Consider the following 12302-nt stretch of genomic DNA (forward strand, 5'->3'; position numbering starts at 1 on the left):
TCAGGCATAACTGGATCCAGGTACTCAAGTCATATCATCAATATCAGTCTTTCTTTGCTCTAAACTCTGCTTTCCTCTTTGTTGGTTTTATTCTCGGGCAGGCTATTCCCTCATGTTCAGTGATGACCCCCAGGAATTACAAGCTTAGCATCTCTGGGAGAAAAGAAGGTATCCCATTTGCAGTAGCTTCAGTAAAAGTCCCAGGATTGAGTTTAATTGTCTTGGCTTGCATCATATGCTCATCTCTGAATCAATCACTGTGGTCAAGAGAAATGCTTTGACTGGCCAGGCCTGGGTCATGTGACCATCTCTGAAGCTACCTCCCAGTAGAGAAGAGGTGGTTTCCCAAAGGAAAACTGGGGAGCTGTTACCTGAAAGGGGGAGATGGATGCTGGGTGGGCAAAACCAGCAGATGTCTGTTTTAGTGCTGATGTGCTCAATGCACAGACTGCAGGGAAAATTCCCCATAAGTGAAAGTCATTCTTTGGGGGTTACATCTTCAGGGTGTGTGGATAGAAAGCTCTCCGGTGTTTTCAAAGTCACAGAGAGCTTGTTTACCATGTTCTGGGTGGAGAGGAACCAGTGGCCATGGAGCTCAGTCATGATGGACAAACTAGATTTCCCACAAGTCTGGCAGTTTTTCTCAAGCAGTTCTGTACAGTCTGCCAGAGGACAGAAAAGGGGCTGGGTACAGGGACATCTAATTTGCAGAGGCATTACAGGCAAGAGTGAGGTACCAGAGGAGCTGTGCTTGATAGAGTGCCAGGAGTCCCACTGGCTAGCTCCTGTGATCTGGTCTTCGGTTTCCTGGGGCAGCAGCTGTTCTGTGTTTTACCTCTTTGTATGATTTACTATTGGTCTTAGAGATTCAGAGAAAGCACCCCTGCCCTTGGACCCTAGAACTCTCCCTCCTCCAGGCAAAATACCTCTCTTTCCTTCTTGGGGATTTGATGACTCAGTAAGGTCACTACCCTGGATTTGGGTAAAGAAAATCCACTGACGTAGCAAATAGGGGAACTGAGGCAGAGCGGGAGGACTTAAAAATGCATCCATTTCTCTCCTAAATCTTTAACATTTGTGTCTGCACTGGGCCCTCCCTATCAACATTTAAGCATCCTTGAGTTTCTACCATTAAAAAAAAATTCTCCCTCAATTCCCTTTCCACTACCTATCTTCCAACTCCCTTTGGAGGCAAAATTTCTTGAAAAAGCTCTTGTTATATTCACTCTTTCCATTTCCTCTTCCCCGTGTCTCAGTCCACTCTGTTATACTGGCACCCCTGCTCTACACACACACACACACACACACACACACACACTTCATGAAAAGGGCTCTCCTTGAGATGCTCATTTAGCTCCAGGACACTCCAGTGAGGGAAAAAATGTATTCATTTCTTAGGTTGAGAAGCAGCCTAAGATTAAGATCTTTAATTTTAATAAGTATTTGCTGAATGATTAACACACTCCAGCAAATCCAGAGTAGAGTGACCTGTACTGTTGTAATCAAATCCCTGAGAGAAGAAATAAGAGATTTTGCCTGGAGAAGGACGAGTTCTAGGATCCAAGGGGCACTGGTGCTTTCTCCAAATCTCTAAAGTGCTACTGCATAGAAGAGGAAGGTGTGGTCTGGATGGCTCCAGAACTAGGAACCTTCAGGAAGGGGGACTTCCTCTCATTTTAAGAAATGTTCTCATGGTCAGAAGTCTCTAAAGAAGAAAGGGCCACATCAGGATATAGTGAGTTTCCTGTCACTAGCAGTCATCAAACAGAGACTATTCTAATAGTCAGGAGTACTCAGAAGAGAGTCTTGGGTGGGAGATTATCCCAGAGGACTTCTGAAATTCTGGGATTGGTTAAGTATGTATCTCTAGATGTGGGTCTCTATAGACTTGCCTCTGCCATTCCCAGCTGTGTGGTCTTGAATAAATTGCTCAACTTCTCTGTTCCTCCCTTTCCTCAGCTATAAATAATAGCACTTACCACGTAGGGATGCTGTGAATATTCAAATGCCCTAATGCTCAAAGGGCTCAGCCCCGGTGCCCAGCACATAACAAGTGCTCGGTAAATGTAGCTAGTATTTGTATTTAGTGCAAAGCCTTGTTCTCTAGATGGCACCCTATTCTCAACCATCAGCATCATCGGCTGCATTTGGCTTTTAGCTCTAGATTTTCCTTGGAGCTGGGCTCACAGAGAGCCTGGGGAAACATGTTAGAAAAGCCATTGTAACTCCCGGTGTGTGTCTCATGCTGTCAACAGCAGTTTTTGTCAGAGAGGAGCCTGGAAACTAAGAAAGTAGTTTCCATTAAGTACCACAGAAGAAGCCTAAAATGCATCTGTTTTGAAAGGTGAAAGATACAGGTGGGCCTCCCCCTTCTCCTACCCCTTCCCTGCCACCTCTTATGCTCAGATCAGCTATGCAAATATTTTCTCATGGGCAGAATCCTGTGACAGTTTTCTCATGGTAATCTTAATCACAAAGATAAGAAGTCACTCAATTTGGCTTAAATATGACTTGCCTTATGAGCTGGGTCCCAGGAGCTTCCATTCCGTATCACACAAATCCTCTTGACAATCCTAAGAGGGAAGTTCATTCCCCACTTCGCGGATGAGGAGACTAAGCCTCAGAGAGGTTAAGTAGCTTTTCCAAGGTCACACAAGCTGGAGCAGGGACCTAAACATCCAAATTCTTGCTGTTCAGCGAACTGTTACCCATAACCTCTGGAAGATTCTGGAATTAATTAAGGACATGTATATTTGATGAAGCAGTCCCCAATAACAGAACTTCTAAAACACGTTCCTGAGAAGTTTAGGAAGTTCGTTTATTTCTCCGTCTAGACTTTTTGGATGGTAAGGTGTGGGTGGGGGATTTCAGAGAACAGGGCCATCACTCATCTGACTTCTCTTTATGCTGACCTCTTTGTGCCTTCCTGCAGGTCTGGGTAGATGCTGGGACACAGATCTTTTTCTCCTATGCCATCTGCCTGGGTTGCCTGACTGCTCTGGGAAGTTATAACAATTATAACAACAACTGCTACAGGTGAGCATTTTGTGGCCCTGCCAAACCCCAAACCTCCACCAGACCCCAAGAGCTCCACACTGTCAGACTAGGTCACATTCGTCTTCCCGCCTTGCAGGGCCAGGACAAGACAGGCAGTCTGTTTCTCGGCCTCTCCCTGCCCCAGGATCAAAGAGCGGGCCACTTGAGGAGCTAGGAAAATAACGAATGTGATCAGAGTGTGTTGCAGACTGAATGTGAATCCACCCCAGGAGTCTTATTCAGGCCCCCATCCCACCCTGTGTGGCAAAGATTTATCCCAGGGCAGGTAAGTGACTTGCCCAAGGTCACATCGCTAGTAAGTGGCAAAACTGGAACTTGAACTCAGGTCTTCTGACAGTGCGGGCTTTGTTCTTCTGCCTTCTATTCAGAACCCTGCTTCTTGCCCCTTCTCACTTGATTTTAGGGTCCTATCCTGTCCCATCTGGAATGACTAGTGCCCCATCTTACCCCTCGGCCTCCCTGCTTGGCCTCCTGCATGTGCCCACACCCAGAACTGGGAAGGGAATTGCCCAGGTTGGGAGGTGAGCCTGAGGCTGTCTGACCCTGGCTGCCTGGCTTCTCATGCCTGCAGCCTGATTTCTACTGTGAGGCTGAGACCCACCGAGGGCCAGGAACCCACTCAAGGTCACCAAGCAGTGCATGGCAGAAGGGAAATTGGCACTCTGGATTCTAGCCAATGGTCTGTTTGCTGAGGTCTTTGTACTCCTGAATTCAACTCCTGGTCATAGTAGGTGGCTCTTCAGGAGACTTGTATTTAATAACCACACAATTTGGTTGCTATGTGGCTCAAGGGAGATCGTGCATTTGAAAGAACTTTTGGCATGATAAAAGTCCCTCCCATATTATCCCATCTTTGAGATGGGGGAAGAGAGGCTCACGGAAGTGACGCCCGTCAGCTGTACACAGTAGAGCCTGGACTCTGCCTGAGGTCTCCCATTTTTCCATCCCAGGGCCCTGCCACATCTCTCTGAAAGCTAGCTTTGTGATTGCTTTATTAACCCATTCATTAAAACCATGTGCATTGCGTGTCTGCTGAGTGCAAGACACCAGCATTGGTACCTTAGGAGATAACACACAGGAATGGCACAGCCTCGGTCTACAGATTTTGTAAGTTGGGGAAATGGAGGCACTGAGGAAGTGAAAGTGGCCAGGTCCAGCATGCTGTAAGGAAAAGCCATTGTGGAATCCAGTGTGCCATTAGGCAGCAAGTTCTGTTGTTCCTGGGGGCCCTTGGGCAGAGAGGTATTGGGTATGGCTGGGCAGAAGGATGCTGGAGAGGCAGAAGACCACGCCAGGTTGTCCATACGATCCTTTCTACCTTCCAGGCGTTCGTGGGGAGGTGGGTGTTGGGGGTGAGAGGCAAAGCACTCTGTCAGCCACAATGCAAAACAGTAACCATGGACAGGAAGAGAAAGGCACGGGGCAGGGAGAACAGCATGGCAGTCCTCTGGTCGGGGTTGAGTGTGAGCCACTTGGGATGTTGGAGAAGAATGCTGTCTGCACACAGCTGTCACCATGCCAGTGTGACTACTGACTTAGACCAGCCCTCTGTGCAGGACACTGCAGAAATCACTTGGCCACTGCCCGGCTGTCAGCTCCATGAGGACACAAGCTAGTTCTTGTTGGCCACCATCCCTTGAGCCTACTACAGTGCTGCCCAGTGTGTCAGGAAGCAGGGAAGGAGCCATCTGTTACACAGATGACGAAACTGAGGCCCCCAAATAAGTCACTTGCTCATGTTCATTATTACCAGTGGTGGAACGTGGCGTTGAACTCAGGGCTTTCTAGTTCCTGCACCCCTATTCCTCAGCAACAGGGATGGCCAGTTCTTTCCCAACATCTGTAGCTGACAAGGATTTGGCCAAGACTGCCCTGTCTTCGGGCCGTGTCCTACAACCGTCTCCCCCACCGAGCGTGTGGGTAAGATATGCTGGCCACCACGGATCTCTTCTGCTGTCCCATCCAAGAGGCAGCAGAAGAAAGAAAATCCCCCAGGGGATGTTGCAACATCTGAAGGCCCATTTTACTTCCATTTCTCTGCCAACAGGTCTTCCCAACTCAGAGGGAGTAAATTAGTACCCTCCCTTCTGACAGCCTAATAGCTTCTGGAGGTCTTCAAAGCCCAGCTCAGCTCCTGCCAACTTTAAAGCGCTTGTTACATAAGCTTTTCACCTAGAAGGTGCCCTGCAGGAAGGAATTAGAGGGATGGGAAATGCAGCAAACCAGGCGGGGAAAATCCTCACTTCAGAACACAGGCTGCTAAGCTCCTTCTGCTTAAAAGGTGTGAGTGCTCTGAGGGCCAAGGGGTGGGATGCAGGGCTGGAAGGGACCTCAGGTCTGCTTAGTGCTTCTCTGTCCTTCTGTGGCATGAGGAACTCACTCAAGAGTTCCCTGGGGACAGATGGGGAGTTTGCAATAAGGGATATTTGTTTTTCAACAACCACATGAGTGCCCACAGATAACTGTCCACAAGTCAGGATCTGAAAGTCTTAATTCTTAGGGGGCATTGTTTTTGTGTAGCTCCTGGAAAAAGCATGGGTTTTAGCATCTGAGACAAATGGACACACATCCCAACCTCATCCCAAGATGCCACTGAGACCTTGAGTAGGTGATTCTCCTCCCTGAGCCTCAAGATTCAGTGACACAATGTTCAAGAAACCATAGCACAGGACTAGGTACATTGCAGATTCAAATTATACAGGAGATTTCCAGAATAGAGAGGATATAGAGAAAGTGCTTTCCTCAGGACCCCCTTATTTCCCACTGTTTGATAAGGCAGGGTCAGGAAATAGGCATGAAGAGCAGTTTTACCCCAACCGTAGGGATAAATCTCCCCTTACCTTGACTGAGCTGTATTTCCTTTTAAGAGGAGAGAAATCTGGGACGCCTGGGTGGCTCAGTCGGTTGAGCATCTGACTTCAGCTCAGGTCATGATCTAATGGTTCGGTTCATGGGTTTGAGTCCCACATCAGGCTCTCTGCTGTCAGTGCAGAGCCCACTTGGAATCTTCTGTCTCCCTCTCTCTCTGCCCCTCTTTATCTCTCTGTCTCTCTCTCTGTCTCTCTCTCTCTCATAAATAAATAAACAAACAAACAGACAGACATTTAAAAAAAAGAGGAGAGATATCAGGCTTGCAGATAGTCTTCAGGTCTGCCAGCCCAGCCTACATCCACAGTGCCAGAAGAGTTATTTAAAGAGACCTGTAATCAGTCACTGACTGCTACAGTAATGCTGTGTAACAAACATCCCCATGATCTCAGTGGTTTAACATGACAAGCATTTGCTTTTATTACTCTCAAGTCTCCTGGACAACTGGGCAAGCTCTCCCGCAGGCTGTGAATTGGTTGGATTCAGCCCCAGGACCCAGGGCAGGCTCAAGTCTGCTTCATGTGTGTACATCGTGGGGTGCAGACTATGAGGACGGCAGCTCCCCTGGGGCAGTTCCTCTCATGGCAAGTCACAGAAGGCATAAAGGGCAAGTTCAATCACCTAAGTGTTATCTGAAGCCTCTGTTTGTATCACATCTGCTAATATCCTGTGACCAAAGAAAGTCATGTGGCTAAGCCCAAAGTCAGTGGGGAAGCATACTTGAACCCAAGGAAGAAGGTAGGGGGAGATGACTACTTGCTGGAAAATTACATAATTTGTCATAAGGCCCAAGAAACCCTGTTCTTAAGCACTTTGTCCCATGGGGAGGTCAGGTCCAGAGAGAAGATACTGCAGGGGGAAGTAGGGCCCACGTCTCCTGACCCCCAGGGTAATGCCTACTCCAATGTGCCCTTGATTCTCAGAGTCATTGCAAGGCAGCTGGGTGTCACAAGTCACCAACATTAGTGTAGCCCTTGGTTACATTACAAAAGGCAGGCTGTCCGGAGAAGAGGAGGTGAGAGCCCTGCTGTGTTCTTGAGTCGAGCACTCAGTCCTGGATATGGCATTTGAAGAGGGGCTGGGCCAGCTGGAGTGGATTACAGATCACAAGCCGGATGAACAACTGGTAAAGGAACTGGGGCAGTTAACTGAGGGAACCGAAAACCCAAAGGGGATATCGGGCCACTATCTTCAGATCTGCCAAAGCTGAAGGAGCTGCAGGCGGTTAGGGAGGGCAGAACTAAAACTCACCAGAGAAGGCTGGTTTTGGTTGAACACACACGAGGAAGTTCTTACTGCTGTAGGCAGCACTAGCTGGCCGGCCATGGGAAAGCACCATGGGACGAGGGGACTAGACCTGCTAGGGTGTGACCAGAGGCAGCCCACCAGCACCACCACAGGGACGCCCCAGGCGCATCGTACCCCAGACAAATGGCTGGACAGGCCACTTGGGAGCTCCTCCCTGTAAAATGGGGCATCGCACGTGTCATAAGCCTAACTTCCTGGCACATGCTGGCAGCAGCTGAGATCCGGGGAGGCCGATTCCCTGACTTGGCCCCGTGAGGATGCAGTGCCTGAGGTAGGAGAGGCTGGGGCTTGAGGGTTCTGTTTTCATCTTGACAAAACCCAGTCGTTTGTACTCCGATTTCTCCTGGTTGCAGCTTTATGCTGGTGCTTCTTTACTGGTAAGCCCCTCCCAAGGGCAAGAGACAGTCACTGCTCCTGTAATCCCTCCATGCGGGATCCAACCTGGGAGGGGCTGCTGCCTCATAGGGACTTCAGTGAGGCCAGTGAGGCTCTGCTCCAGTAAACAGCCTGGCAAGAAGCTTGACCTTTGGGAGGGTATTTCCTCCTGAAGCTGCTGGGAGCTGCCAGTGTAAAGTCTGTGGATGCTCCCCTGAGAAGGAGCCATTTCTCAGAGGCCTCTCCGGCCCTCCTTGGGCTCCCAGGAAATCACTCCTCTGTCATTTCCCTGGTTTTGTTTCCTTCTGGGGATTTGGAGGAGTGTTGCTTTGTCTCCAACTATGTTCTCACTAGGGCATTTTCTCACTTGCCAGGCTTTCTTCCTTCCCATCCCTCTTCCATGCGTCTGGTTCATGACCCACCTTATCTTCTAAAAATGCAGGAGAAGCTGTGTGACTGTGAGCCAGCCACCTAACCTCTCTGAACCACCAGGGCTTCATCAGACAAATGGGGCTGTCTGTGCCCACCCTGCCCTGCCTGCCCCACAGGATTGGCGGTGGTGCTCACACAGAATGTTCAAGCAGGGCACCTGTTCCGCCCACTCTGACCTCAGCCCCTCTCGCTGCTTCCCCACAGGGACTGCATCATGCTGTGTTGCCTGAACAGTGGCACCAGCTTTGTGGCTGGCTTTGCCATCTTCTCAGTCCTGGGCTTCATGGCATACGAGCAGGGGGTGCCCATTGCCGAGGTGGCAGAGTCAGGTAAGTTCGCCAAAGGCGAGGGAGGCCTCGGGTGATTGAAGGTCATAGCACAAGTATGATCTGCCTCCTCAGCTCATTCTCCTCCTGGATTCAGGTCTTAGGAGGTGGCCCGCCATCCATCCTCAAACCAGGATCACGGGAGAAAAACCTTGACACCTCCTCATTTCCATATCCAAGACGTCCTCGGGTTGTATAGCTTCTGCCTCCTCAGTGTTGCTCCACTTCATGTACTTTCCCCCAGCTACACTGTCTCCCCACCAGCCCAGACCACCATCACCGCTCAACTGGATGATCACAGGAACCTTTCACAGGCCTCCTAGCCTCCACTATTGCCCCTTCTATTCCATGTGTAGATTGATTTCTTTCAAAATGCAGATCTGAGTATGTCCATCTCTGGTGAAAAGCTCTTCTTTACTTCTCATAGTAGTGGATTCTAAGCATGGCCCCAAGGCCCCGTGTCGCCCAGCCTTTGTAGCCTCACCCCCAACATCATCCCCCCCGTGCTCATGCTGCCCCACTGCAGTGATCTGCTTTTGCAACGTCACTTGCTCCCTCCCACCACAGGGTCTTTGCACATACCGTTCTCTCTGCTTAGAGAACCTCTCTCCCTTTCCCTCTTTTAGATGTAGAATCACTGAGTGTGACATTCTTAAGTATAGATAGATGTGTTTGTATCAAACACACTACAAGCAGAGTTATTGTTGCTGAGGCGATGACACAAAATGGTGAATTTACATGGTTGTGATTCACAATCTACATGGTGTTTGAATTCTAGGAAAATGTGTGTTAAAAAGTATGAAAATAGTTTGTGTTCTCATGACAAATGGTTAGGTTCTAAACTCAGTTAAGTCTAAATAAGTTTTTCACCTACAAGAATGTGTAGTAGAACAGTTTGTCAAGAGCAGCACAGGTTGCTTAGCCTTTCTGGCCTCCATCTACTCAGTGCAAGTCATGCCCCCATTTATTGTGACCACCCCCAAGCACTTGTGGGAGCCACATTGCCTCTGTGGAAAATGTTGGTCCACAGTATCCTTTTTTTTTTTTTTTAATTTTTTTTTCAACGTTTTTTATTTATTTTTGGGACAGAGAGAGACAGAGCATGAACGGGGGAGGGGCAGAGAGAGAGGGAGACACAGAATTGGAAACAGGCTCCAGGCTCCGAGCCATCAGCCCAGAGCCTGACGCGGGGCTCGAACTCACGGACCGCGAGATCATGACCTGGCTGAAGTCGGACGCTTAACCGACTGCGCCACCCAGGCGCCCCCACAGTATCCTTTTTATGTGGCACACATAGATCAGGAAGCACCCCTCTAACCCACCAAGCTGGGCAAGGTGGTGGTGGATATGGACATCAGAGCAGGAACGTGGTTGCAAAGCTTTGCTCCGTGACCACTCAGGGTCCACCTTCCTCTGGATAATGTATGTCAGAGAGTGAGAGAGAGAGAGAGAGAGAGAGAGGGAGGGAGGGAGAGAGGGAGGGAGGGAGGGAGGGAGAGGACAAACAGACCATCCCTGCTGAAATCAGGATGCCAGAGCTAGCCTAGAGGATATTAATCTGACCAAAGCTCTCACTCATCAAGTGCTTACTCTGTAAAGAAGCTACCCCTGTTTTACAGATAAGGAAGCTGAGGCTCAGAGAGGTGAAGTCACTCAACCAAGATTACACAAGCTGGAAGGGACAGGGCTGGGATTTAATACAGGCCCTCTGGCTCCAGAGCCCACGCTCTGACCATGCCATCCTACTGCCCACTGTGGGCACCTGACCCTTGACCAAACACCCATGCTCCTTCCTGGCATCAAACCACAGACAGCCCTGTAAGGAAAGAGTGTTACCTTCTATATGGGAGCACTGCCCACTCCAAGAATTCATTTCCTCCTCTATAAAATGAATGTCCTAATTTCTGCCTTAGGTGTGCAGCGGGATAAGATATCTGCAGCATTATGTTTTCTCTTTTTGTCATTATTTCCATTTTATAGATGGAGTTCAGAGAGGATTCATAGAAAAGAAAAGAGCCAACTAAAAATAAATTTTATTATTTTTTTTTCTAATTTCAAATTGAAAGCATATTCATGTTAGAAAAATGTGGAAATCTTAACAAAGGAAAAACGCTGCACTCCAAATCAAACAACATTTTGGGTTTTTCCTGTCATGGCATTTTCCATGCCTACATATCCATATGTGTGTTGATGGAAATCAGATCAAATTACCCCTGGTATTCAGTAGACTACATTTCCCCCTTCACAATAAAGCATGAGGAACTTTGTGCCTCAGTAAACAGAGATCTCAATCAAGAGTTTTCATGGCTCTGTGGTATTCCACTGGATGGATGGACCATAATGGATTTACTGTGTCTCATTTGTCAGGCTCTGGGGTGGTTGTGTTTCATAGTCTACCTCATGAAATTCTCACAGCACCTCTGCAGGGTAGGCTTTGTCCGGGCTTCCACTCGTGGCTGTACAGAACAGGCTCTGCACAACTGCAGGGGGCACTGTTCACATAAACAGCCCTAGGTTTTACCATGCCCACTGAGATATGGACCCCGTACCTCAGAGCCTCAAGTGGTTCACCCAAGGTCACATAGCTCATAGGTGTTACAACCTGGCTCTAGCCTTTTCTGGCTCACCTTCCTGTGTTGCTCCTGGTATCCAGCCGGTAAATCTGCTCTGTTCCCTTGGTTGGGCATATGGGTCAGGCTAAGATTCTCCTTGGGAACATCTGCCATATGGAGAAATTGCAAGTTTTAAGTGAGTGTGTAGCCACCTCACCTTGCTCGGAAGGACCTGGGCTTGCTTTCTGATGCGTGATTTTTGGAAAATACCTAATTAGATGGCAGAATGCTCAATGGGATGTCCCAGAATACCTGGAAACTGAGCCAGAAAGGCAACATATACTTCTCACAGGACTCAGATTTTGTCATGCTATGATCCCAAGCCCTTACCCACATGTCCCTTGGTCTGTTTCTGTGATACTTTCTGTAAGATACCCTCTCCTGGAGGTTGAGATTTTAGACAGCTTATAATTGGGTCTTGCTTTTTTATTCAGTCTGATTATCTATGTCTTTTAATTGGAGTATCTGTCTCTTTTCATTTCATAATTATTGATGTGGTTAAGTCCTGAATTCTATTTTGAGACAGAAAATGTCAGAATGATCATCAGAAGTGGAAAGAGTCAGATGTGTGGTGGCAGGATTAAGTAATATGTTGCTAACTCCAGATAGACTTTAATGAGTTATGGGTGCATATTGTTGGCTAACTGCTTAGAAAATAATAATAGGAGGTAGAGCTACAAAGCTTAGATGAAATACAATTGGGCATTTCAAAATATTGATCAGCCCAAAAGAAGGCAATAAAAACACAACAGAGTAAACAAAAAAACAAAACCTACAAAATTCAGAAGGGACAAAAGTAAAACAAATATGAAATGGTAAAATTACACCCAACTATATCAATAATTATATTAAGTGCAAATGAGCCAAATACTCCAAGTAAAAGGCAGAGATTATCAGACTGAGTAAAAGAGCAAGACTCAACTATAAGCTTTCGACAAGAGATGCTTTAAATTTAAAGACACAGATAATGTGTAACACAAAGTGAAAAGATAATACCATGTAAACAACAAACATAAGAAAAGTGGCTTTGCTATATTAATATTAGAGTAGACTTCAAGTCAAAGAGTATTACTAGAGATAATGGGGAGCACACTTCATAATGTTTATAAAAGGAGCAGTTCATTTATAAGATAGCTAATCCTTAATGTGTTGGTACTTAATGCCAGGGATTTTAAAAACATGAAGCAGTGGTGCCTGGGTGGCTCAGTTGGTTGAGTGTATGATTCTTGATTTTGGCTCAGGTCATGATCTCACAGTTCGTGGGTCTGCACCCTGCATCAGGCTCCATGCTGACATGGAGAATCCCTGCCTGGGATTCTCCCTT

General features: G+C 47.7%; 1 protein-coding gene across 1 annotated transcript in view; it reads left to right on the plus strand.

The window, feature by feature from the left end:
- The window catches only part of SLC6A11 (solute carrier family 6 member 11), a 134519-nt gene that overhangs the window by 97237 nt on the left and 24980 nt on the right, over nt 1-12302 (plus strand). The window contains exons 7-8 of the mRNA XM_049641007.1: nt 2933-3036; nt 8245-8369. Coding sequence (XP_049496964.1) covers nt 2933-3036; nt 8245-8369 — 229 coding nt within the window. The remainder of the gene's footprint in view (nt 1-2932; nt 3037-8244; nt 8370-12302) is intronic.

The sequence above is a fragment of the Panthera uncia genome, chromosome A2 (assembly GCF_023721935.1).
Source record: "Panthera uncia isolate 11264 chromosome A2, Puncia_PCG_1.0, whole genome shotgun sequence".
In the NCBI taxonomy this organism is placed as follows: domain Eukaryota; kingdom Metazoa; phylum Chordata; class Mammalia; order Carnivora; family Felidae; genus Panthera; species Panthera uncia.